This window comes from Crinia signifera, chromosome 1 (assembly GCF_055691185.1).
Source record: "Crinia signifera chromosome 1, ASM5569118v1, whole genome shotgun sequence".
NCBI classification, from domain to species: domain Eukaryota; kingdom Metazoa; phylum Chordata; class Amphibia; order Anura; family Myobatrachidae; genus Crinia; species Crinia signifera.
The window spans coordinates 326959040-326986961 of NC_139217.1; the positions used below are offsets into that span (position 1 = coordinate 326959040).

At 44.0% G+C, this 27922-nt stretch overlaps 3 protein-coding genes across 11 annotated transcripts in view; 1 reads left to right on the forward strand and 2 right to left on the reverse strand.

Annotated features, from left to right (window-relative positions):
* The window catches only part of ACIN1 (apoptotic chromatin condensation inducer 1), a 77726-nt gene extending 77265 nt beyond the window's left edge, over positions 1 to 461 (reverse strand). For 3 of the 5 annotated variants that reach the window (XM_083189141.1, XM_083189151.1, XM_083189135.1), the window contains exon 1: positions 185 to 451. In XM_083189141.1, coding sequence (XP_083045267.1) covers positions 185 to 322 — 138 coding nt within the window. In that variant the 5' untranslated portion in view covers positions 323 to 451. Of the gene's footprint in view, positions 1 to 184 lie in introns of all 5 variants that reach the window. The other 2 variants (XM_083189168.1, XM_083189161.1) reach the window with 1 other exon arrangement.
* Positions 1 to 4953, forward strand: C1H14orf119 (chromosome 1 C14orf119 homolog). Of its 5 annotated transcripts, none has more exons than XM_083189223.1 (3): positions 166 to 530; positions 3361 to 3472; positions 4243 to 4953. In XM_083189223.1, exon 3 carries the CDS (start codon positions 4246 to 4248, stop codon positions 4591 to 4593), a length of 348 nt encoding a protein of 115 aa, XP_083045349.1. In that variant the 5' UTR covers positions 166 to 530; positions 3361 to 3472; positions 4243 to 4245; the 3' UTR covers positions 4594 to 4953. The 5 variants fall into 5 exon arrangements, with proteins under 5 accessions (XP_083045329.1, XP_083045349.1, XP_083045358.1 ...); XM_083189232.1 differs by having other exon boundaries at positions 166 to 450; XM_083189203.1 differs by lacking the exons at positions 166 to 530; positions 3361 to 3472 and adding an exon at positions 1 to 157.
* CIROP (ciliated left-right organizer metallopeptidase) lies at positions 2672 to 27922 on the reverse strand. Its single transcript, XM_083189190.1, has 15 exons — positions 26052 to 27922; positions 23801 to 23894; positions 23554 to 23605; positions 22755 to 22901; positions 18965 to 19090; positions 18685 to 18769; positions 15641 to 15777; positions 13168 to 13342; positions 12984 to 13053; positions 12808 to 12904; positions 12001 to 12087; positions 10188 to 10310; positions 8993 to 9240; positions 5259 to 5426; positions 2672 to 5174 (listed from the first exon to the last, which is right to left on the reverse strand). Exons 1-15 carry the CDS (start codon positions 26341 to 26343, stop codon positions 4979 to 4981), a joined length of 2097 nt encoding a protein of 698 aa, XP_083045316.1. The 5' UTR covers positions 26344 to 27922; the 3' UTR covers positions 2672 to 4978.

Consider the following 27922-nt stretch of genomic DNA (forward strand, 5'->3'; position numbering starts at 1 on the left):
GCGCCTCACTTAGCCGGAGCACAATGCGCATGTGCGACTAGACGGCATCCGGCGTGTGCGCATGCGCGCTGCGATCCACCATAGGAAGAGGAGGGGGCGTCGGGAGCGCGCAAGAAGATTGTTGTGGGGAGTGCGCGTCTCCGCGAAATATACCGGGGTAGGTAGCAGAAGCTTTTACACTTACCCCCTTTAGTCGCTTCATGAGTGTGCTCTTCTGACCACTCTTAGCTAATCCCCGTTCCTCAAGTGCCGCTCTTAAGTCGGTTACCCGAAGGCTGTCCAGCGGCCTCCCGTCCAGCGTTACATCCTCTAACTCTGCCATTTTCTGTGCCCCAATTCGTTACTAACCCGGCCAGACAGCGGAGCACCGGCTGTGGGGCGCTATACGACCGAGTTCGGCCAATCCCGCTGTGTGACGTCAGCCTCGGGCACTTCCGCCTCCGAACTCGGGTACAGCCGGAGAATCTCTTCCCCCTCCTTCCTGTTGCGTCATCTTCGCGCAGCTACATTGGCCCCGCCTACTTTTGGTAGTAAGTAGTGTTCCCACTATCGGAACAACAGCTACATCTAGTGGACTTTAGGGTTACTGTTCTTGCTGGGCTGCCTGAATGTTACAACTATTATTAAACAGGTTAAAACAGCTAGGTTTTGTAGAACTAGTAGTCGCTGCGTTTTCTGCTGTCAATTCTCATCAAGCTGAAAATTAATCTGACCTGTTTTTTTATTTTTTTTTAAGCACTAACATGAGTTACTGCTCGGCCATGGTACTGTAGTGATGGATATCTGTAGAAGAAGAGGCCCTGCTCCTTTTACTCATTGGTCATTATATACAATAGAAATATGGACAGTTCTCTTTGCGCAGCTAAACCCAGTACTAATGGTCCATCCATTACTTTTGGATTTCCTCAAAGCAATTGAATCACGGTGAAATACAGATCAGTCTGTGCTACAAGCACCACAGAAGAGAGTGGCACCCCATGTGGGAAAGGGGAACTGCACAGGTTATAAAAGGTGCAGGCTGCTAGAATAAACACCACATTTCTCTATTGCTAGAAAATTACATACAACATCTGATGGATTGTTATAAGCAAGATTTAGACGCTTTAGGAAAGCTATCCCTTAGTATTTTAACATATTCTAAAATAATTTCACGTTAATTGATATCAATTAAATTCTCTCCTATTGGAAATCTCATATGTTGATGACATATTAAAATGAAGAGTGCGAAAGGGCAGCAATGTTTGTCTGTGCTGTATGTACAGCACCTCCTCGGGGTGTTAGTCCTCAGATGCAGATTGTGATAAATCTACCACATACAGTAGTTGATAGGTTGTTCTGTGGACAGCTGAGTTACTATCTCCGCTTTCATGCTCACAGCTTAATTAACAATTTAAGTTTGACGTCTGTATCCAAGTGAACTGCTTTTGGCTGTATTGCTGTGCCTGCTCAGCACTCTCACAGTAAAGCCAGCTACATCATAATAAAATAGCAGGGATTGGGAACATTTTTACTAACCTACCTAGCAGTCTCTCAAACATCTTCACTCCTTGACCCCTACATATGCTCCATACTTGTCCTAAGTATTGCAGCTTTTCAATTCAATGCACTGGAAACATTTAAAATTACATTTCAATTAAGAGTGGCCACAGAAACGCTGACACCGGTTTTGCCTAGGCTGTTTTATCAAAGTATCCTGAGAAATGCCAGCTTACTAGGGGCTCCAGAACATCGGTGGCCTGATACACCAATGTGTATTTTTACTATATACCCCCTGTCCTATAACTTAAATGTTATACAGGTTGAGTATCCCGTATCCAAAATGCTCGGGACCAGGAGAATTTTGGATAACGGATTATTCCGTATTTCGGAATATTTTAATATTTCAATGATGTATTTTGAAGTATCTTGCATTTATGCTGTATAAACACATAATATACACACAAATATATTTTATTACCACATAAAATACACACAAACATATTTTAATTGTTCAAAAAACAAGGTTTCAAAACGTGAAACAAAATGTGTGTACTATCTCAGCACTGAATTTGAATGCCAAGCAATCATTGTCTTGCACATATATAGTGCCAGTTACATATCATGTCCCCAGTGATGCTGTTACATATGTCCCCAGTGAGTTTTTAGCAAAAAAAAAAAATTTTTTCACTTTCTGGAATGTCCGTATTTCGGAATAATTCGGATAACGGATATTCGGATACGGGATACTCGACCTGTATCTAAATAAGATATAAGATAAAGAAGGGATGAACTGGATATTGTGGCTATTACAGAGACATGGTGCAATGAAAATCATGACTGGGACATAGCTATACCAGGATATACTTTATTTAGGAAGGACAGAATGGGAAAAATTGGAGGAGGGGTTGCAATATATGTGAAAAAATATATATATATAGGGGTCACTTCTGCAACCACTTGTATGTCTTTTGCCTTAGGGTCAATCCATGTGGAGTGGCCCACAGCAGCCAATCAGATTTAATTATTTTATAGGATGCAATAGAGAATTGATCGATATAATCTAAAAATCTTTTGTTTTATTTTTAGAACCTTTAAGCACATTTACCACAGACTAAAATGTGTTTAGCAAAACTTGAGTTTGAGTAAATAGCTATCCCCCCCCCCCACCCCCCCCTAAAAATGACAGCTCAGAAATTGTGTTCCTTCCAACTGAAATACAATCCAAAATTTTGACTTTTTAGAAAATCTGACAATTAGGGAGGTGAGGAAATAGTTATATGTTCTTAAAATAATGTTTTTTTTTGTCTCGGCTTTCTATGACTTTTTTGAGATACTGCATTTACCCCAAACAACTGCAACAATGAAAAATGTCAAAGGCCAAAAAAATAAAAATAAATTGAAGTGGTCATAGTTTCTGCATACTAACATACAGGGGTCATCACAATAAAAATGTTAAAAATGCCTAAGCAGCCAATTCAATTATGGACCATTTGATATGGATTGACTCCCCCCCCTCCCTTATTCACAGCTGTGACATCATGCTAATGCCACTAACAGCCCTTTCCCTGGTGTACAAGCATATCTGTGATCTATATAATTATTCCCTCCCACAGAGCATGTACACATATATGTGTAGAAATATGTGCCAATGTTTCAGCCCTTCTTCTGGTGTACAGCTGTGGGTTTGCATCTCCAATTTGATACATTTATATATTTTGCACAATCCTAATGTGCACCAACAAAATGTACAGACTCTCCTTCCGATCTATGGCCTCCAATGTGAGCAATAAAGCATCTGAGTTTGCAGCCAGTTCAGTGACATACTACAGTATGAGTGCTGATGAGCACATTTACTGATTCACTTCTGTCTGTGACTTAAAGGCAGCTCACAACTGATGTAATTGGCATTGCCAGAGTATGTCTGTCCAAGTGCCAAACTGAGGAAAGCCAAGGGAAAGACAGAGAGGGCCACTGTGTTCCTGCCCCTACCAAGGTACTTGCTCCATTATTCATACCATGCAGAACGTTGTGCTTGTACACGTCACCCACTGTATTCCCCTGTCACCCTCTGCCTGTCACCCACTTTTTCTCCACTGCGTGACAGAGCTGCATATGGCACCAAGGCCACTGGTGGCTTGTGTTTTACACATAAGCACAGATGTAATAGTTGATTTCGGACCTCCATTAGCTACAAGCAGAAATCCGTTGCAAAACTGTGAAGTCATTCAAGTCACTACTTGTGTGCAAATAATTTAAAACAGGGGTGGGGAACCTCCGGACCGCGGGCCGTAAACGATCCCCGTAGTTACTGTGTGTGCCCCATCCTCACACCCGGCGGTCTGCATGGGAGACACGTAAGGGAGTCTCGCGTGAGGTGGTGACATGGGCGGGAGCATCAGGCGTTCAGCAGCAGCAGCCGGCAGCAGTTAATCTGCGTGGCCGGAGAATTGGACGGGGAAATTCTGCAGCGGACGGAGCATAGGATGGTGGAATTCTGCGGCGGCCAGAGCATAGGACGGGGGAATCAAGGTACTGGGCCCTGGAAGAATTTCATCCATATAAAATGGCTCGTGTCGCAAAAAAGGTTCCCCACCCCTGATTTAAAACCAGTGCTTGTTGATGATGATAAAATTCCATGTGTCTTGATTTCCAAGAATCAATCCTAATTTTCCAATTTAGAATGTAAATAGCAATAATAATATGTATTATTGCTTTGCTATGACAGATCTAACTGCATTATAAATGTGTGCTTTTATTTGCCAGGTTATGACTGAGGAGGCTATCCCTATATCATATGTTCCTTCACAGGAGATGCACTGCATTCTCCATTGGTTTTCTGAATGGACAGAGCCACAGCGGAAAAGCTTCCAGCAGGATCTGGTGTGTAAGGCAGTGCCTGGGAAACTCTGCTTACTCCTTGATGGATTGGGCTCATTAAACCTTTCTGCTGCGCCACCTAGCATCTTTCAATGCCAAATGAGACTTTGGGATCAGTGGTTCCAGGGCTGGGATGAGGATGAAAGGAATGAATTTTTACGACGATTAGAGCAGCAGGACCAAGATTTTGTGGCCCAGTTTTACAGGGAGGTTGCTGGGACTGCAGGCAAGGACTGATGGGTAACTGCATATATGTATGGTGAGAAAGTAAGACCTCATAAATTGGAGTGACTCAAGGAAGATTAGATGAAGTAAAAGAAGAGACTTACTGGATTTAAAGCAGAAAAAAAATGCAAGAGACAGCGAATCTCAGAGACCTGTTGTACTCCAATGTTGCTACTACTAAGGTACAAAAGTGCCTTAGAGCTAGGATATGTTAATCTATGCAGGAGTTATTTTATACCTAAGAGAGATGGCTCATACAATGAAGCAATTATACGTGGACAATTTCTGGTCATCTACTCTTTAATAGCATAATCTGTAGTTGATTTGCTCTAATGTAAAAGTGATTAAAGGGAATTCTCCTTTGAAATTCTACATTCCAATTGATGTCTTTTCTCTTTCAGACGCACATTACATCATTCTTCTCTTTTGTTACGACTTGTGCATGATAAATGTCCATGACTTGTAAAATCCGTGTCCTGTGCTTGCACCAGGTGACAGTGAGAATGAGCAATACACAAAATGTTCCACATAAACCGCCCACAATTATTCCAGCTTCACTCATAATAGAGCTATGGGAGGTAGGAGACTGGAGCCTACAGAGGGAGAAAGAGATTTAGCACTGGGATTTCTGCTGAGTTGTGTACAAACTGCAGTTAATAGAACAAATACATTCTCACCTGATCGTGACAGTGGAAAACTGAAGAGACTCATATGTGATAAACTCATCCCAGATGTTTGGAAAAGTCACATTTTGGGAATTACCTAGAGGACAATGACTGGATCCACCAGCCATAAGTGTAAATGAGAAGTCTTTGTCTGGCTCTGTGAAAGCACGCAGGAAGCACCTGAACAAAAAGAAGGGGTTCCTTTAATAATGTTAATAGGTATACATGCCTTGTCTACATTATCCTAAGCTTCTGTATACAATTTTGCTAAGTGATCTCTCTCCATAGTGTAAAGGTATTGTATATTTTTACCTGTGTATGCATAATACGTCCTGAAACCCCTACAGCACATATGTTTCTCTCACTGGCATTAGGAACGACAATACAAAACAATGGCCATTCCTGGATGGTGGCTGGGAGGAATACTTTAGTAAATGCAAATTGAAAATGGGTGTCTCAAGCCATGCACATTCCATAACAGCAAGTACAGAAGGGGACTAGCATTTGCATATTACAGCAGCTGCAAATCCGGAACAAATCACAATAGCAACTGGATTGCCCTCACTTCTTAATTAGGCCTTGAGTATTTCATATTTTGGCTTAGTAGAGAAGATCCCCACTAAGTAGATTGTAGTGTTCCCGCTAGGATGGCAGCACCCCCCTAAAACAGCCTGCCTCTGACCCCTCTGGTGTGACCGGGGAAGGCCAAGGCCGCTGTAGATAGCGATGTCCGGCGCTTCCTCGGCAGTGTAGAGCCTTCGGGGTGGCCGGGCCTGCCTCCTTCAGTGACGCCGGCGGCCGGGCCTGCCCCTTTTCATTATGGCGGCAGCCGGGCCCGCCCCTTTTGTAACATTGGCGGCCCGGGACCGCCCAAAACAGTGACGTGGTGGACCCGGTCCGCCCCCCTTACCCTGCCCCTGTGCAGCGGCGCAGTGCCCGCCCTAGTTCCTAGAAGGAACACTAGATTGATTAACCCAGGTTTCTGTCTCAAACAATAGACTGATCATCCATGATTTTAAACAGTGAGTCATTTGGAGTATACAACATGCAAATATGAGTTTGGGGTACTGCATTTACAGAACTATTACTAAGACTAAAGCTGGGTACACACTGGTCGATATCTCGTTAATGATATAGATTATAACAATATCACCTGCATGTCATCCTGTCTCTACAGTCAAGATCATTAATGATGCACTAGGCCATGGGTCTTTACCTCCCCCCCTCCCCCACGCATTCATCTGTACATGCAGCTCAATCTGACAATATCATCAGCAGCTGCATGTACGGAGCGGGGAGGGTGATGTCACCGACATGTTCTCCTGTGGCAGTGCCGATATAGTTGACTAGACCGGCGGTTGCAGGCCGAGTGTACCCAGCATTACACTACTAAAACAAATATAATCGGAGATCTGTTTTAAGGATAAAATTAATTATTTACTATATACTATAAGCAATCTTTTATAGCTTGTCAAAATAAACCTCTTTACTACCTTAAATATTAAACCAGGACTACCCAAATCCCAGGAGACTGGTAGCCAATACACTGAAATAGTACTATTTTGTATTTCTTTTTACATGATTTTTCCACCCCTTTATATCTGTAAACTGAAGAAACCAACATAGGGGGATATCCAATTAGCCCTGATGCATTTTTGGATGCTAAAAGTGGTCTGATTTATGACTGATGATCATTATTGTGGTATCCAGTTAGAGGCTGTCCAGCAGCAAATGGACCCCCTGTTGCACAATAACACATGGGATCCGGGATAAGTTTACCATCCCATATGTTATCGCAGCTCTTAATGCTGCTTATCAGGGATTATGCTTTGCGTGCCTCATGCACGTGATGCATTATACCCAATAACTGCTGGTATTGGGGGGATAAGGACCCCAGCATCAGGGCTAATAAGATGGCCCCCAATGAATCTATTAGCAATGGTAAAGTACTGCTGCTAATAGGGTATCCCCATTTTAAAACGGTCGTTGGGCCGACACACAAAAGGCCAACATGCATTGGGGTGACTACTGAAGGTCAACATGGCTTAGGTCAACACCTCAAATAGGTCATTATGCTTACACAGTCGACACAAGCATTAGGTCAACAGTAAAAAGGTCAACATGGGGTTTTCACTTTTTTTTCCTTGAGCCATCATGTGCCGACAGGCAGTATATCATGCCTTACCATCCACTAGGGTGTGGAGAGAGAATAGAATAGTGTGCTGAACATAGCAAGCCATGCAAGGCAATGCGGTGCACCCATACGGAGCACATGTCGACATTTGGGGCAAAAAAAAGTGGAAAAAAAAAACCTAGACACTGTCAACCTAATGCTTTTGTCGCCCTTCCATCCATGTCGACCTTAAGAATGTCAAACTATTTCAGCTGTCAACCCAATAACCCCCCACCCCGATAGTGTATGTTCACCATGTAAACATTGTAAAAACGATCATTTCGGTACGGCCACACCGATTTACATCAGGGTGGTCGTGTCGGAAAAATCGCGTCGATCGCATGCGATGCGATCGACGCGACCGACCCGATTTTTTAATTGAATCAAATGTGAATAGGGTCCCTGGGACCCGATTTTACATTGGATTCAATGTAAAATATTCCCTAGACCCCCAAATTTTACAACGTAATCCCCACCCCACGATAGACGCCAACCCGAAGCGTGGCGAGCGCAGCGAGCCCGCGAGGGTCGGCGGTGCGCGTCCTCCGACCTTTTCATTCCCCTACTATCCACGTCGGCGTGGAGTTGAGAATATATAGTGTGGCGAGGGGACGCATATAACTTCACAGGTATACGCGTCCCCTCGCCACGCTTCGGGCTCGGTGGCTCGCTGCGCTCGCCACACTATATATTCTCGACTCCACGCCGACGTTGATAGTAGGGGAATGAAAAAGGTCGGAGGACGCGCACCGCCGCCGCTCGCTGCGCTCGCCACGCTTCGGGTTGGCGTCTATGGTGGGGTGACGACGGGGCCATATATAATGTGAAATGGGTCATATTGGCACATTTTTTCCAATGTGAGATGGACTTAATCAAGTCCATCTCATCTTGTGCCATTATAATGGCACAAGACCGACGCGATGCTCACGATTTCAATGTTAAAAAATATTTTAACATTGAAGCCTATGGCAAAATCGGGGGCATCGTGTCGGTCGTGTCGGGACCAATGTTAATGGTCCCGACCGACGCGATGCCCCCGATTTTTTACCTTTGCCGGCAAAATGGACCTGATTTCAAAGGAAATCAGGTCCATCGTTGGGATCGTGTACCTTAACTTAAAGGTACACGATCCCAACGATTGTGGCCGTGCTAGGAAACAAGTACCATCATTTCAATTAATGTTGCATTGTTTCTGTTGCATGACTATATTTGAATATTATGCTTTTTATATTGTGTATAGAATTTGTATTTATTATAATAGGTTCTTTTTGATCCTTATGCTTTTGACATTCTGGGGGAAATTTACTAAAGGAAATTTGTAAAAAAAATAGGTGTATTTGTATTTAGAAATACACTTATTTTTGACATTTACTATCCCGAAAATATGGCAATTCGTATTCGTATTGATGTGCTATCAATACGAATACGAATTGCCGTATTTTTGGGATAGTAAATGTAAAAAATAAGTGTATTTCTAAATACAAATACACTTATTTTTTACAAATTTCCTTTAGTAAATTTCCCCCTCTAGCTTTACCTAATATATAGCTTTTATTTAATGGCATTGTTTCACCTTTGCACTCCAGCATGTTGAGCGATAACTCCAATAAGTTCATCCACGAGTAGCATCTTTTGTTCTTTGGTCCATTTGGCATCATGAATGATTTTAACTTGCACTATGATTCCTTGTCCTGCTGTAGGAAATATGTTGGGAATGGATGCTGTGACTGTGACTGTAACTGGTGTTGAAAGAGGTGGCTGGCGAAATCCCAAACAGAGTCGTCCATTTGGACACAGCAGGCCACCTTCAAAACCTTTCACCTGCAAGAGTTGGCCATTAACAATCAAAGAGTCTTTGTTTATGAGCTCAGTCCTTTTTAATGCAGATAAAAACTCCTTTACGGCAGACTATTATATTTTTACCGGCACACATTTTATTTCTCTTCAGCTCTCCTCCCATCCCCTTACTTACAAGGGACAGCAGCACGGTAGTCATGCAGCTCAGTGCTGTCGGCAGTAAGTGAGATTTGGGCCACCCCTACCAGTATCCCCTGAGTTGTGTAAGGTCAATGGCAGTACTGACAAGAGAGTTCATGAGCCACTGTCCATACACATGTGCAACAAATCACCTCAACCAGCAGAATAACATGCATACTGACCAGGGCACCTGGCATATTGGAAGAAGACCTGGGTCTACTCAAATGCTTGCTCGTCTCTCAACTTACTGTAAGGGTCAGAGTAGTTAGCAGTAGTAGCCAGGGGCCTACCCTTAACCAAAAGGGTTACACTCTGAGTTAAGGTAGACCTTAAGAGGAGATGCTGTGTATGGAAACTGGAGCTACTCTCTTCCCACTCCTCTCAGGTACTTCACGTGACTGTAAGTCTAGGATAAGTATCTGACAAGTTTTCTTATTTCTGTTCTTCTTATTTCTCTCTATGTATGCTGTGTAATACTCAGTATAATAATACTTTTGTGGAATTATGAGTGTGTTTTTGTCTTCTATTTTAAGTTGTCATAAAAATATATTTGCTGTCAGTATATGAAATCATGTGGTACTAGCTACTTCCTGCCAGTTTTTGTTTGTGAATGAGAAGATAATAGATTAACACAATATATTAATTGATGTATGCTACAGTAGTAATAATAATAAGATATAGGAAGTAACTTCTGTAAATAATATCTCTCAACACTTATGTGCCCTTAATATGTTCTAAAAAAAAATGGTATGTTCATTATGGAGAGCATCCCACATCTGTAAGTTAGTTACCTTAAGCAACTCCCCGGCTGGACAGTCCATCCATTCTGATCCTTGAACTTTGACTTGGAAGGTGTTTGGTGCTAGGCAACGATGAAGATAACAACGACCTGTGACATTCTCATGCTTTAATATCTGTATTAACAGAATATACAAGAAAGTTTTGGTATACTTTATCATCTATATTTCTCTATCATCCATAAGGGATACTTGGGATTCACTTAGTACTATGGGTACAGCATACCCTCCAACATGACCCATTCCATTCGGTACAAAATGCACTGTTTCTGGACTTCTTTCTTAATTGATAATTGCAGTCACCTGTATTGAACTAGTTCAGTGATGATAACGGTGTTCCAGCAAAGGACCTTATGCAAAGAGTGTTCCCCGGCTGTGGCATGACACCGTGGACTGTTGGAGCCCAGTGCTGGTTTCAAAATAGGGGGACCCCCATTTTTTTTGTTTCCCGTATTTTTGGATCCAGGTCCAGCTCAATGAGCCCTGGGCTGGTTATGCTCAGGATGGGATGACCCCACAACATTATTTTTTTACTAAATACTGCACACTTGTCACATTTTACTAAATACTGCACTTTCATGTCTAAAAAAAATCCACACATTTTCATTACTAAAAAGCGCACGTCTAAAAACCACACTTTTTTCTTACTAAAAACCACACTTTTTCCTTACTAAAAATCGCACTATATTGCATGCAAATTGCGACTTTGCCTAAAAAAACGCAACCTATTACATTTGCGAGTTTTTCACAAAATATGCAATTTTTTAGCATGCGATTTAGTGCAATTTTAAAACATGACCAAAAATCGCACCCTATTACATTTTTCCCCATATGCTCATCGGTTCATACATCATTTGAGCTTAGGTAGATGATTGCTTAGTGCTGCAGTTCATATATGAAGGACTATGGGGGTTATTCAGACCTAATTGCAAAGCTGATTCTTTTCTCAAATAGAAAAAACCCATGTTCACTGCAATTGGGTCAAGTTTAACATATGAAGAGAGAGTTAGAAACAAAATGACTAATCCAAATCTAACTCTCTCTGCACATGTTACATTTGCCCCAAGTGCAGGATTTTATCACAGAATGGCCTCGCGCATGCGTACTACAAGCCGTACGCATGCACGGTTCTCACCCGACCCACAAATTTGCAGCCGTGTGGTCAGATCTGAATTAGGCCCATGGTTTTGTCCATTTGAGAAAAAAAATCAGTGTTGCGAACAGGTGTGAATAACCCCCTATTTGGGGTCCAGTGAGTGACTTCTTGTGTATTATCTCTTCGTATTTGCTGCTGCCAAAGAAGAGAACATTATAAGACTGGTAATTATGTTTGGCCTTCTCCATGTAACACTTATTTAATAACCCAATTATATAATATATATGTCCTTTTTGTTTTAGATCCTCCTTCCAGAGGGTCATTAATTCTGCCGCAACTTTGCAGGAAGAGAGGATTAGCAACATTAGTATTTGCTGCCATAGAGAATGGTGATATTTCTATATTTCTACTTTTGATGTGACCTAACTTTATTTGTCTGAGGAAGATCTCATTGAAATGCCTGATTACAGTGTGTACCACTCTTGACAAGCTCTTCCCACCAGCAATAAGCAGCGACCACTGAGTATTTAGTAAAACATTTTTTTCTAAATGCTGCTAACGATCTCTGATGTGCATACCATTGTCACAGAGGCTTATATGTTGCAAGTACCATTTATATGCTGATGGTCTATGCCCCTTAGCTGCCCCTGGTCCCGGTGACACCTCACTACAATACTACTAATAGTAGTACAGGTAGGTATTACATTGTACCTTTGTGAGGTTTGAGAAAAAGCAGCGACTCTGTGGATGGTAAATTTCCTCCGGTCCTTGGTTGTCCTGCTTCAGCCAGCATTCACCCTGCAAGAGATTGCAGCGTTTTCTAGCCAAGTGAAAGCATTACTATGTCTTAAGGGGGTATGGATCATTAGGTCACCAGCATTATGGTCAACAAGCATTAGGTCGACATGCGAGTTAAGGTTGACGTGCAGGAAGGTCGACATGACTTTCGGTTGACAGGGTCATTAGGTCGACATGGGTAAGGTCGACATTGACAAAGTCGACATGTTTTTTTAATTTTTTTACTGGAATGTCAACACAGTCAACATAAACACTGAAGCGTAGCACCACGTCCCCTCACATGGCTCGCTACCCTCGCCTTGCTTCGGGCACACTATTTTATTCTCCCACCACGCCCTAGTGGATGGTAGGGCATAAAATACCGCCTGTCGGCACATGTCATGTCGACATGGACACCAAAACGTACCACTGCGTCCCCTTGCATACCTTGCTACACCTGCCATGCTTCGGGCACGGTGCCTGACTATGCTTGGCACACTATTTTATTCTCCCACCACACCCCAGTGGATGATAGGGCATAAAATACCGGCTGTCGGCACATTTTGGCTCAAAAAAACATTGAAGAAAACCCATGTCGACCTAATGACCCTGTCCACCTAACTCATGTCAACATTAAGTCATGTCGACCTTCCTGCATGTCGACCTAATGCTTGTTAACCATTATGCTGGTGACCCAATGACCGTATCCCCTCTATAGGAGTGTAGTCTCCCAAAACTTACCCCATGTGGGAGTGGCTTGTAGATATGGCATCCATCCAAGAATGCATCAGTTGTGCAGTTACCCTTGTCCAAATGCAGATGGTGGCAGCCAATATGACTGTTGAATGAGAGAGGAGATCTGAGCACTACAGCAATGTACCGAGATGAGGGGTTATGCAACAATTGGCAACACTCACCTCTTATCTCTGCAGAAGAAACCCGATGTTTCATGACATGTAAGAGGAAGACCAAAGGAAACACCAGCTCCTGAGAATAATAGTGATTAATGTAAATAGCAAAACACAATGTAATGTAAATAGCAATAAACAATGCAGTGATAATACACCTTCATCCAACACTATAATCTTATTATGCTCTCACCTTTTCCCCACATAAGCTGACTGCTGATGCTTGTATTAACTCCATACCAGCCCATGTCTTGAAAGGCAGCCAATGTAATTGGGTCAAGGTATGTTAGATGTGGAGGGTTTAGTGATGCTGTCAGGATAGATCCTTGCATGAATCGTGATTCCCAGTGGGAAGAAGTTGGGGTTTCCTGTGTGAATCAAAAAAAAATATGTAAACAAAGCAGCCGCAGATTACTTACACATGTTTTTGGTGAACAATTTACAATAGTGCTGTTTTATTATAAATCCTTTATTACAAAGAAGGGTCTATCCGACAGATAATTTCCTATGTTAATCCCCCTCCTACAAATAAATACTAGTGGACACCTGTAAAAATCCTTACCTGTTCCCACCATAAAACAGCCAGTCCATTGCAACATTTTTCAGTCGGGGGATTGATGGTCTACATAAGCTCCTTACTGCATAGCAGAATATGGAATTTTATGGGGGATCAGGAACTAATGATAATTCTAAGGATGACATCTTCACATATTGCATGGTAATGTTACATCCAATGACTAGTACCAGAAAGTATTCCTTTCATATGTCATACTATTGTTTCAGCCTCAACTTAATACCTTTCATATCCTTTCATAGAGAAATGGGAGGGGGGAGTAGGTCATTTATATGATATAAGATAGCTATGTTTAGAAAATAAAGTTATTTGTTTAGACGCTATATATATATATATATATATATATATATATATAGTAACCTAATGGCCTTCAATAAGCCCTAGCTGTGCATATTTTACAGATCTACACTATCGCAAATGATGAAATAATTGGCACCAACTGTGGTATTTTAAAATCAGACTGCCTGTATACCAACTCAGGGATCTGGAAAACATTCATTATTAGGGTTTTCTAGGGACAAAGTGTGGAAATCACTGCTATTCACCGTTTATAGTGTTAATTGTTCACATTGTAATAAATACAATATCCAGTGTATAAGGAGAACAGAGTGCACACATATCCAGGGCTGGTTCTTCTGCCCAGGCTGCTGGACCTCCACAAATGCTCTGAAGAGCAGGGGACTCCCAACCCATTCCAGGAGGGACACAATGCTCTGTTCCTGGACTTTCCTCTGAAAGTATGATTGCCATCACATGTTTTTATAAGAAGGGTGTTTTACCACAGGAGATGGCAATCATAAATTAAGAGGGAAGTCCAAAACAGAGCATGGAATGTTTGGGAGGTATGGTTTTACTGTTATTACTGTGCCTTGAGTACATACACTGCACCACGTATGATGCACACTATAATTATGCCCCCATCATGGGCTAAAATTGCACTAAAATCAAGCATTTGGGAAATCCATAATGAAATCCATACCCTCCAACTGTACCGATTTAGCCGGTACAGTACCGTTTTTTAATGGTCTGTACCGGCTAAATCTAACTGCACCGAATGTACCGATTTTAGATAGCCGGGTCGGTCCTCCTCCTCTGGGAGTTGTAGTTCCTTCCAAGTGGTAGTTTGTTTGAACGCTGGCTGCTCTTGCGGCAGCGTGAGCATGAGGGGGGGGGGGGGGGACTACATATCCCAAGGTGCCCTGTGGGGAGACTCAGCAGTCTCATACCCCCCCTCCCTGGCCGCTTACTGGAAAGGTTGAGTAATGTCTCCACCGACCAATAGTAGGCCGTGGGCACCTGTCCTGGAGGAGCAATGGGCGAGTGAGGGGGCGGGACCGGGACACTCTCCGTTCCTGTGACATGGCGGCGGCTCTGTGTACCAGGTGAGACCGGACCCACCATGACGTCATCCCGCCCTGCACCGCTGGGGAGCTGAGTATGCCAGGTGCGGGCTGTCCCTGGTACTGTACGTGATGTGCTGTCCTATGTGTACAGTATGTACACTGTGCTGTGTGTGCGTGCGCTATAGGGGGTATATTAAAAATGCATAATAACACATTCGGAAAGGGGGGGTGACCACGCCCACTTTAACCAATGACCACGCCCCCTTCCCCGAATGTGTACTGATTTCTGCCCTTCAGATGTTGGAGGGTATGGAAATCCTGTTCTTGACCCTGGCTTTGAGCTTGACATAAATGTGTGAGACATATTCCTGTAATGTATTACATTTATTCTATCTGTTACGCGCCTTGAGTCCTATTGGAGAAAGAGCGATATATAAATAAAATATACATTATTATTATTACATATTCTCTCATTTATCTGCATGGTCCTTCACTAGATGAATGACAGGAGGTTAGGGTAAAATGAGGACACTTAATGGTAATGATAATCATAATATACATCTCCTCAATATTCTCCCTTCACTGAAATCCTCCACCACTTCTGCCTTTTAGCTGAGCTGCTAATATCTAAATATTACCTAGAACACATTTTTCTATACCTTTACTAAGTTCCAAATCTTCACATTTGAGCTTTAATATTGCTGTCAATTTATATCATACAGCATGAGACTTGCAGCTTGACCTGTTACCTGATTCTCTAGGGGAGCCCCAATATTGTCTCCACCAAGGTGCTCCCCCATTTTCTGCATCACATTTGGAGTGTAAATGCGGAGCTGACCGGTTTCATCTGTATTTGTCACACGGGACCGAGAAGAGCACCCATGTCCTGTGCAAACATATGAAAATAAGTTGCTTTTACAGTATAAATGGAATCTGATTAACAAAGGAATAATTTCATCTAGTGACAGAGGTTATGCTAGTCTGCTATCTTGTACAAACATGCACAAACACTTGCATCTGTGTTTGTGCATGTGTGAGAGAGATAGATTTGTAGTTTCACTCGCTGCCAACAAATGGCAGGGTTTCAGAGACATACATACACTAGACATATATATAGATGATTAGGCTACCCATGCTGTCTCAGCTGTGACAGCTGCAGAGTACGGTTACAGTCAGAGCCGGATCAACAATGGGCCTGGTGGAGCTACAGCTCCAGGCCCACTCTACAGATAGGCACATTTTGAAGCTGAGGGTCAGGGCTTTCCAACAAGCCTGTCCCCGCGTCGCTAGCCCCCCGGGAACCAGAGATACCACCAGGCAAAGCTGGAACGTTTTCCCCATAACATGGGACACGCTAATTCTGACTCCGACCCGGTTCCAATGGCTGCCAGTTCCCCCTCCAGCATCACAGAAGCTCGAGGTTGATCTCAGTCGAATCAAAATTGCTGGGCCTTTAATCTGATACCAGACTGGTCCATATGGGTTCATTGGTTCTAGAGATATTGCAGGTAAACTGATTTTTTTCATTTCTGAAATGTATTATCATGGCTATTCATGTTGTTTGAGGACAGATTTCTCTGGAATCAAACGGCCCAGTTTCACGTGACCAAAATCATTCGAAGCCCACTCAAAAGTTCTTCAATATATAGCTGGTTGTTTAAAGGGGGGGGGTTTCCTCCCCCTCACACCAGAATATACAGGGACTAGGCTGGTGTGAAAGGGGTATTATTTCAAATAGCCGGGACCTGCAGTGCTCTGAATACAGCCCCCTGCTCTCTTCCCGGCTGTCAATGGCTATCATTTCTGCCCTGTGGTGGCTGTCCGCCAGTTACCGCGAGCATGTATTCCCCCTTGGCAATGAGCATGTAATCCCACACGGCAACGAGCATGGAACCCCTGGCAATGAGCATGGAACCCCTGGCAATGAGCATGTAGGTAAGCAGCACTTATGTAGAATAATTTTTAATAGGCAATATAGTTAATGTGTGCCGCTGGGCGCATTTCACCCCGCTACCAGCTGTTTGCCGCTGAGCGCATTTCCCCCCGCTCCCGGCTGTGTACCACCGGGAGCATCTCCCCCCGCTCCCGGCTGCCGGCTGTGTGCACGGCGCTGCTCCTTGCCAGTTACAGGCAGGTGCGGCGTACCAGAAGCAGCTTCAGCGTGACGCAGGCGGCGGAAATAGTTCAGGGTAAGTATCACGCACTGTAGTACACACACACACACACTATCAACACACATTTCACACACTCATTTTCAACACAATCATATCCCCACTATCCACGTCATACCCCCAGTGTCCATGTGGGCGTGGAGTTGATTATTTAAAGTGTGGCGAGCGCACCAAGCCCGTAGTTTGGTGAGCACAGCGAGCCCCGTGGGGGGCCGCATATCCACGTCCCCTCGCCACGCTTCGGGCTCAGTGGACACTGGGGGTATGACATGGATAGTGGGGATAGTAACCATTGTGTAGTTTCAGGGCTCCAGAAGCAGTTAAGTAGTTTACGTAGGCAGCATAGTGCTGTATTGGTATTCTCAAAACAGCACTACGTAAATGCAGCCCTGAAACTAAACAAGTACAGTATAAGGGTTTACTATTGTGTTGTATGATTTGCATAAGGGGTATATAGTGTGGAAACTTAGGTGACCACATAAAAGGCGCTGAAATGTAGTCTACCAAGTTTCGGCTTTCAGTATTTTATCTATGACTGGAGTGCTGCCTCACCCTGCAAGTATCTTAGGACATTGGCATCCTGCGGGTGCACCTTAGGAGGGCACCCACCAATATATCTCCCTGAATTTTTCCTATGCCATTTCCAGGCATATATAATTGGTTAAAAGTATTTACACAAATAGAGACACACCCATGACCAGACCACCCAACCAGAACACTGCAGCCTCACGCCTCACACATTATTAGGTGCTGGCCACAACCCCTATTATTGTGCATAATAGGCCTTTGATAATTTTCAGCTCAAGGTCCATTTAGACCTTAATCTGGCACTGGTTACAGTCACCATTGTTTAGAATTGTCTAACTTTACCACTGTTCTAAAACTAAAGGCCCCCATACACAGGTCCGATTTTATCCGATTCTGATGGATCGGACCAATATATCAAATGAAATCAGGCTAAATCGGAGTGGTTTGATATCAAGTCTGATCAGATGCACATTCCAATGCGCATCGGATCCTGTAGATCATATGTGGAGCATGTATGATCTATCGCAACGGTTCTCAAACTGTGGGTCCTGACCCAAAGTGGGTCCCGACCTTCTCAGCATGGGGTCGCAACTCCATATTGCTGACCATCAGGCTGATGACTTTCTAATCTGTCAGTGATTCAAGGAGTCTGAATAATCTGTTGAATTGTCTATTACTTCAGATTCCTCACATTATTTTGTGCCTGCACAATGCTGCCATGTATGTGCTGTCTGCTGACTACACATGTGACGTGATGAGCTTCTGCAGTAACTTGCTGGGGTCCCATAATTATTTTTATTGTCTAATGGGGTCCCATAGCATTCCCCTGAACCTCGCTGACAGCTTCCTGAGAGTTCTATTACGTGCGATAAATCACATGTAAAAAATGGCAGATCAAGTCCCAAATTGGATGGAGTCTCCTGGGGAGCTGCCGGGGGAGCACAATTGAAAACAGGTCCGACTTGTCCCTGAGGGGCCTTAATAGCAATATACGGTATTCATGATTTTAGATTATGTTAATAATATTATGGATAACTCTTAATGCAAAATTATGTCACCGAGGATCTACAGTGACATTACTAAATGAGTATTACCTGATTCATAAGAACTACAGTCTATCCAGTGCTCAAAAAGGCTGCTGGAGAATCCAAGAGCGTGGAGCATCTCATGCAAAGATACCTGCAATACAAGAGGGATAAACTATTTATCTACATGAAGATGACATGGGTGACAAAAATAAATTGTAAACAGAAGTCATTTCAATCTGTTTTACCCAAATTATTTTATTGTTGCAAATAGGTAAATTTAAAGATAATAATGATCATGACTATGAAAATGTCAGCTTGTAGAACTGTAGATTATATAGACTCATACCTGTACGATGTGTTTGTGCTGGTATACTCCCTCTCTCAGACGCTTTGGACAGAACACTATGACCCCAGCGATGGGACGACCTGAGTGGTCCAGCTGACAGTATGATGCATAGGCGATGACTGAGGGCTGTGACATAGAAGATGTGACATAATGAGCTGTGACATTGGTCTTAGCATTGGATTAGAAAGCTGATTTTGGACCACAGTTTATGAAGACACATTCTGGGTGGCAAAGTTGCTTCTGGTGAGGTAGAAGTTGGTCTTTCATACAAGGTATAAATGATTGTACTTTGGGCTCAATAAAATGTTCTGGAGCTAAATATACAAAATTTGCCAAATGAAGGTTCCCCAACTTTGACCTCTCAGATAAACCAAGGACTGGTGACATATCTATAATGTATGCAGTGTGTGCGGTCAGTCTAAGGGGTCCCACACTGCAAACCCAGCACTCATTTTTTTCAATACACAACTCTCAGGGGTTCTCCCCTGGCGGCAGCATCTCTGCACAAATCTCCAGGTATATTTGGTGGAGGCAATTTTCCCAGAGTTTTGCACATGCACAATAAATGTCCACCACATCATTACCCCGGAGACTTGCACACGTGCAATAGAGTCCCCTCAATAGAGTGTATTGTGCTGCTATACACTGGCTACAGAAATAACGGGGCAATATGGAGTAGGTGTCCTCTGTCAAGGACAAAACATAATTCTAAAGTAAAACCAAAAGCATCAACAATATATCACATGAAATTCATAGTGTTCCTGAGCAGAAAATACCATTTTAGAAAGTCAAGGTAGTAAGCATAGATACATTCTAGCAGGCGTCCTTCAACTGACTTCATAATAGTTACTATAAATGCTAACATTTTATAGTAGGAAGGAAATATTGGGGCAGATGTATTAAGCCTTAACAAGAGATAAATTCAAGTGTGATAAGGAGAGATAAACGTCCAGCCAATCAGCTCCTTACTGACTTTTTTCAAACACAGCCTGTAACATGGCAGTTGGCAGGTGATTGGCTGGACGTTTATCTCTCCTTATCACCCTTGCATTTATCTCCTGTTAAGGCTTAATACATCTGCCCCATTAAACCTCATAGCTGCCTTTACTTTAGTTCCATGGTGTTAAGAGACACCCTTTACACACATAGAAGCGGGCTGGATTAAGGTCTGGACAACAAACATGTGCGGGCCCCTATCAAATGAAGGTGATATAATGGCGGTTATAAAAGTAAAGTATAATTTATCCTTTATTAATCCATTTTTTTTTGTTAAAAGAATTTTATTAGAAAGATTATTATTATTAATATTATTAATTAATATTACAATCACAGTTTGAGTGACATCAGGTGTGGCGACACGGCCTGCGTTGTCCATACCGTTATCAGGGCAGTACGGGGCATCTGGAATGGCAGGGAGGCTCCCAAAAATTGCAGCCAGGTTAAGGAGGCAGGGAGCTACCCAGTTACATTGCGATCCTACTAGAGAGCAGGTCTTTAAATGCTGGGCGGCCATACCCTGTGCTGGAGGGCCCCCAGCATACATAAGACTGCAGTTGCTGATTTGCTAATTTAGCTAAATTGCAACTGATGCTTAATTAGCCCCAAAATCCAGTATAAAGTATTGAGCAAAGTGAAGGCAGTGAGAACATTTACACTCTAGGGGGCGACATAAAAGAGACTTCATTACTGTTATTTTATCAAGAATTGTTTTGCTCATTTCCCACAATTTATATGATACCCCTTTCACATCGCACTTTTAAAACGGTAAATTGCCGTTTTTTTCCCTTTTTAAAACGTTTAAGCCTGCACTGTGAATGCACCACAGCCGATTTACCGTTTAAAGTTAACTGGCATTTCGAACCGTGTAAAAAGCAGAGTCCTACACGGTTCCTTGCCGTTTTTTGTGCAATGTGAATGTGTACAATGCTATGCATTCACAGTGCAGGCTTAAACGTTTTAAAAAGGGAAAAAAAAACGGCAATTTACCGTTTTAAAAGTGCGATGTGAAAGGGGTATAAACCGGTATTTAAAACGGTAATCTGCGGCAATGTTAAGGCTCTGACCCGTTTTAATTACCGTTCTAAATACCGTTTTTTAAAACGTGTCGGCGATGTGAAAGTGGTATAAGCATGAAGGATTAAAGATGTATCCAGAATACATAAATATTTACATACTAATGTGACTGTCTTCTCAAATCTTTGTAATACATTCAAATAATATATTTGCACAATTCAAGTGCTTGCAAGACCTACACGTACAGAGTAATGGAAGAGGCTTCAGAATTACAAACAGCTGCTAATGTACTTTAAAATCAATATGCCAGTGCTCCGGAACATACTGTAGCTTTTGCATTTAAAACATTGGTCTGTGACTAACCAACAGCACATCAGGGAAAAGTCTGCCTGAGTAAAGCCATATACACACTAGCCATTATCCTCTGTGAGCTATATCAACAGTGGCTCCCAGTCAGCTCTCAGACCAAAGATATTACGCACACACTGAACGATATCGTCGTGCGAATGGATTTGCAGCTATTTGCCGATTTAGCTGATATTTCCCAGCTGTCCTAAGAATTCACAAGCTTGCACGGGCCGGGATTTCACTCTGGCTGGGCGGTGTATACCTGTTTGCAGGGCTCTAGGATTACAAGAACAGTGATCAGGTCTGAATAACCCCCCCCCCCCTAAATCCTGACCTTTTTACAGGGATTTTCCCCAAATTTTTACCTGCTCAGAACAGGTGAAGAGAAATTTGCAATAAACCCTATAGTGGGTTTAATAAATCACTACACTACCTGTGGTTTCAGTATGCTTGGCAGTCTAATGGTCCCTAGACCTTTAAGCCAGGGTTGCCGACCCTCCCGGAATTACCGGGAGGATCCCGAAAATCGGGGCCTCCTCCCGGCCCCCCGGAAAGGTGGGCAACCCTCCCGGATTCTGGGGGACCCCCACGCCACCCCCCGATTGCGGCGTCTTCCCCATACTTTTGGATTGACATCCGTCAATCCGCGGGTCTCAGAGGAGGGGGCGGAGCTAAAATCGCGTCATTTTAGCCCCGCCCCCCTCCACGGAGATCCGTGAATTGGGGGGTTTTACCATCCTGGGGGCGGGGCTTGATGATGTAAAGCTCAAGCCCCGCCCCCCGAACTGCAGCTGCAAGTCTCCTCTCCGGGCTTCTCCCGGAGAGGACACTGAAAAAGTCGGCAACCCTGCTTTAAGCTGCTGTGACAAACCACAAACCTCCACATTTCAAATAATACTCCACCTCGCCCTACTAAACACCGACCCCAAAATCTCCATTAAACAACTCAGAACCATAATCCCCTGAATATCACATATATTCCCACCCCTCCCCCCCAGTGGAGCCCAGAAACACACCAGAAAATGTTGCACCCCCAGACAGTACGCACTCCTGTCCCTGTTACAGGTGTCAGATTTGATATAGATGGGTACCCACCTTAAATGAGTATTTGGAGTATCAGGTTCTCTGCTCTGTGAAATGGCAATGGTTGCTTGTGCAGGAGACAGGAGGAGGACGTGGCCATTATTCTGGGCAGGGCCAGATCATAAAAATAAAAACAAACTGTGCACACGCAAAAAAAAAAAAATCTATCCACATATAAATACACAAGCACACACTTTAATCCACTGTGGTGCCAAGGACATGTAACCTCGGTTTTCAAACAGGAACCAAATATACATGCTCTGCACTCATCTCATACACTACAGTACATATTTATGTCAGTATATGCGAATGGTAGACTCCATTTACTTAGACTGTTGCCTCTCACCTGCAGTGCACATTTCTCCGTCTGTGCTACCCTCACATACAGCAGGAAATCTGTATCATGGACGCCGCTTCCTTCTGGTGTCACATGAGTTGGTTCTGTCCCATTCATTGGCCACACTTGATATCCATGTAGATGAGACTCTGGGATCTATAGAGACAAGTAATGACATTTGGCCTTATTTAGATGTGGTTGGAATTGCTATCACTGCTGCTTACATAGAAGTAGCAGTGATAGCTCTAATAGAGTAATGCAGCAGGAGGTGTCATACTTCCTTCATGTATTAATAGTCCGATATGCATTCTAGGCTGCAAGATTGATCATATGTGACACCACTGGCCGGTTGTGTGAGTGTGACTCATTAGTTTGCGCAGCAGGTCCTAACAAGAGAACAGGATAGCTCTATCCTTCAGTGAAGAACCTGGCTTTGTCCCTCCCCCCGCAACACATCTCCATTTTGGGACACTTAGGAGGAGATGCACTTACATTCGTAGGGAACCGCATAGTTAATCATTGCATATGCGATTCCCTCTCTGACAGAGCCATGGCGGAGGGGCTTTAGTGGATTTGGAAATGTGGTAAATTTTTTTTTTTTAAAACTGCGATTTTACAGTATTTTCCCTTTAGTGTCTCCTGCCCTCGGCCAATCTGCGTGCCATGACGTAGACCCATACTGCTCATAACCACTATGAGTCCAGCCCTTGCACAGATTACCGAACATCGGTACTTTGCAGCACGTGTCGCCATTCTAATGGGACCGAAATCAGGCTCAACATGACCCTTTCAGATACAGTCTACATACCACAACATCTAGGCAACGTTCTCCATAGTAAGACATGTCTCGAGATCCACACCTGAAAACAAGAGATTGCAGGATCAGAAGTAGACACAGCACAGACAGTAGTATACTTGCGATAGCTTGTCATCTATAAATATATCATGAATTAAACTCAGATAGAAGCCACAGATAGTTTTGGTGGACTGAGCAAATATTATCTATTTAAAAAACACCAAGGGATAAGGGAGTTACAGTACACTCCAGATCCAACCTTTTGTAGTTGGGTAGCGATGGGTCTCCCCAGACAGAGCGACAGAATTTATTCATATCACGATTCAGGAGCAGTGGTCCTTCAGATCTGTGCACTGGAAATAAAAAGAAATTGTCCATTATCAGGCCCTATCATCTCAGCTGCCGTGGCTTTATCATGGACTTCACCGAATAGGTTGGAAATTGTGATTCCAGGAGAAAGGGAATTTGGTGCTCAGCTTAGTTACACATACAGTTTAAAATGAAACCCAGTCACTAAAGGTGCCCATACACTGCTGCAACGTCTCACAGCAGTGTTCGGACACCCTGCAAGCCGCCGGGACGCATGTGATCCGTTGTGATGGATCGCATGCGTCCCTGCTTCTCACCCGCCTCGCTGCCTGGAGTGAGGTCCCAGAACTGGTGGTCGGACGGCCAGCCGGTCCGACCACCTGGTCGGGTCCGATGCGCACAGGACCGCGCATCGGACCGGACTGCATGTCAGGGAGAGGCGATTTGGTCCGATTTAACAGGCTGATTGGTCGCAATCGGCCGAAATCAGTCCAAATCGCCTCAGTGTATGGGCACCTTTAGAATAAACTTTCAGCACAGTTCAAATTCAAACAGGGGAGTCACACCAACTGCCATTCCAAAGTGAAACACTGGCAATTGATACAGCTCCCCTATTTGAATTTTGAACTGTGCTGCAGGCCCTTCCCCTGCCCCCTTGAGGCGTCAATGATCTGTACTTTATTATAATTGTATAGTGCAAATATAAATGCAAAGACATTAAACTATTTACATGCATTTGTTACCAGTGTATTCAGTAGCAGTCACTCTAAACTCCCACAATGTTAATAACCATAGTAACTGAAATGGTAACTTCGCTAGGAATGAGGCCTAACAAACATGTACTATAAACAGTGGGCTGTTGTAATTTACATTTACATATAGAAAAGGAAACCAAATATTTAGTTGTGCTACCATCGCCAGAGGAACCAATCTTCAAAAAGCGATAAAGTGGAGAGTGATTAGCTACCAGCCATTCCGCTCCTAGCCAGGGCCGTAACTAGGGGGGGCTAGGGGGTCACGCGCACTGGGTGGGGGCGCTAGTGTGAGGTCCCGGCAGCGTGGTCCCGGGGATGGGCAGCGGGGGTCCAGGGACTGGTGGGTTAACGCTGGCTCCTGCCGGGGTCCCGAGGACGGGCAGAGGGGGTCCGGGGACTGGTGGGTTAACTCCGGCTCCTACTAGCGCTGCCGGGCGGTGGGCGGGAGGCAGGTTTTGAAAAGACTTGCCGGACGCTGATTGGCTGAATTCAGCCAATCAGCGTCCGGCAAGTCTTTTCAAAGTCATCAGCGCTTCCCGCCGCCAGGCAGATAGCGCTAGGAGATGGAGTGAGTGAAGGCTGCCGCTACACCAGTCCCTGGACCCCTTGAAGCTGCCTACCCCTGCTGGCTGCACACAGGTATGTTGGCAGCGGGGGACCAGGGACTGGTGTAGCGGCAGCTTTCACATACACAGCCGCTCGCTATTTGCCTGGCGGCGGGAAGCGCTGATGATTTTGAAAAGACTTGCCGGACGCTGATTGGCTGAATTCAGCCAATTAGCGTCCGGCAAGTCTTTTCAAAATCTGCTTCCCACCCACCGCCCGGCAGCGCTAGGAGCCGAAGTTAACCTTCTCCAGTCCCCGGACCCCCGCTGCCTGTCCCCAAGGCAGTCATTTGGTGGGGGTTTTTTTGGGGGGGGGGGACCAAATGACTGCCGCCCCGGGCACCGAAACACCTTGTTTCGGCCCTGTCCTAGCTCCCATGTTACATGCTGGGTTTGAAAATTGACAGTTTGAAGTGGATTGGTTGGGTGATTATCACTCTCCACTTCATCACTTATTGAAGCTTAGTGCATCTTGTTCCTGGATACATAAACAATAAATTGTGGTACTAAAAAATGACAGGCACAAAGCTTAGGTATATCCAGCTCAGAAAGACCATTGCTTTAATATGTCTTGTATGTTACATTGCTTTCTCCTAATGAATATATTGGGGCAGATGTATTAAGCCTGGCGAAGAGATAAACTGGAGATAAATTGGAAGGAGATAACGCACCAACCAATCAGCTCCCAACTTTCATATTTTAATCAGCTGATTGGCTAGTGCGTTATCTCCTTCTACTTTATTTCCACTTTATCTCCAGTTTATGTATTCACCAGGCTTAATATCTGCCCCATTGTGCTTTACCTATTGTGAATGCATAGATATTGCCATGTGACTCTTACCTGATAACATGTTGGAGACGGTCTTGGTTACATCTCTTATGGCTGACTGTAGTTGTGTGGCCTGTGCTGGACTAAGGAGGGCACTCTCTCCTGGGAGATACCAGGGCGTCACCCTGAGTGGCAGTTGAGGTGCCCATGATGTGGAACGTGTAGATATTCTAGCAGCACGGGGAAAAAAAGCTGGAGGAGACACCACAGTAGTGTCTCTTTGCACAGTGTCATGGAGACAGACTGAAGAACATAACTGTACAGCTAGAGACACACAAAGAGCACAGCACACAATGCTTAACATGGAGAAACTAACTATTTGGATGGATAGATGTTAAGAAGTGCTAGCACACATATATACACTCAGACTAGTTGATATCTCTATTGTATGGTGAGAATCTAGACATATCAGTCAATATGGGACAAATACTTGCTCACCATCTTCTAAGGAATCAATGAATCTGCCTGACTGACTGCTCTGTCCTGTATCTTCTGCCTGTTTGGGACAAACGCAGCCAGACAGAAAGCTGTGGAACTGGTTTGAAGCTCAGGAAGTTAATGATCAAAAAGACAGAGAGGGGCAGAGAGCGTGAAAGAGAGGAGGGGAGCAAGTGAGAAATCACCAAGTACACAGAGCATGAAACTGGGACAGGATGCGATGGAGAAGTTTCTAGGAAAAACAACAACAGTGTTTAGTAATATGTAGAACATTTAGTTATTATACTAACAACTGTATGACTGTTCTTGAAATTATTAGTGTTGCTCACATTCAGGTCACCACATAATTCAGAATTGTGGGACAGCTGTGTAGTGTCCAAATATCAGGACTGTCCCATTAAAATCAGGACAGTTGGGAGGTATGGGAGGGTACTATCACAATTTTTTCCCCTCAATATATGGAAATATATAAAAAGTAAAAACATTGCCTTATCTCACTTTTTTAATCCACAACTAGTTATCAGCTCATGAAAATGAAATTACTACATAACAGTAAGGGCAGCATCAGCGGCTGTTCGCGAGCAACACTTGAATTAATCTGTCTGGCACCATCTAGTGGCTACCGGCACACAAAACACTTGAATTCCCCCAAAGAGGTGAGAAGTGTTGTCAGCATTTCATTATATAGGATAAAGTATATAGGGCCTGATTCAGACCTGTTTGCTAGCCTAGTGAACAGGTCAGCGACATCTGCCGCCCCACCGAATGCCTGCCCCCCACCACCACCCACACTGCCTGCGTCCTCTCATTAGCTTGCAAGGGTATGTGTGCGAGAACATACATGGGTACTTGTTTCCTAGCACGGCGCCCGTCGGGGTTGATCGCATGCCTTAAGTTAAGGTACTTAAGGCATGCGATCGACGCGATCGACCCGATTTTCTGTCAATTACCAGCTTAATTGTCGGTAAAAGTGAAAATCGCGTTGATCGTGTCCATTGTGGGCCACCCGTGATGCGACCGACGTGATCGACGCGATTTTCTCATAGAGAACCATGTTCGTTTACTTTTTAAGTTAAAATCGCGTTGATCGCGTCGGTCACGGGCCACCCCCGATGCGATCGACGCGATCAACTCGATTTTACATAGGAAACAATGGTAAATGGGCCAATATGGCCAATTTCTCATTGTATATGCCCCCGTCATGGGTATTAACTATGGTTAATGCCCCCCCATTGTTAACGCCACCCCACTATTGACGCCAACACGAAGCATGGCGAGTGCAGCGAGCCCGCGAGGGGCGGCGGTACGCGTCCTCCGACCTTTTTATACCCCCATTTTCCAAGTCGGCGTGGAGTTGATTCTATAATGTGTGGCGAGCGCATCGAGCCACCAAGCCAGAAGCGTGGCGAGCCCTGCGAGGGGACGCGCATACCTGTGAAGTTATG

Excerpts from the sequence above, each read along its gene's own strand:
- C1H14orf119 (XM_083189203.1), top strand. The coding sequence starts at position 62 with ATGCGCGCTGCGATCCACCATAGGAAGAGGAGGGGGCGTCGGGAGCGC. Across the intron at positions 158-4,242 it reads TCTCCGCGAAATATACCGGG|GTTATGACTGAGGAGGCTAT; the intron begins GTAGGTAGCAGA and ends TTTATTTGCCAG.
- CIROP (XM_083189190.1), bottom strand. The coding sequence starts at position 26,343 with ATGTTAAGCATTGTGTGCTGTGCTCTTTGTGTGTCTCTAGCTGTACAG. Across the intron at positions 13,054-13,167 it reads TCAGCTTATGTGGGGAAAAG|GAGCTGGTGTTTCCTTTGGT; the intron begins GTGAGAGCATAA and ends TATTATTCTCAG. Across the intron at positions 5,427-8,992 it reads CAACATGCTGGAGTGCAAAG|GTGCTTCCTGCGTGCTTTCA; the intron begins GTGAAACAATGC and ends CTTTTTGTTCAG.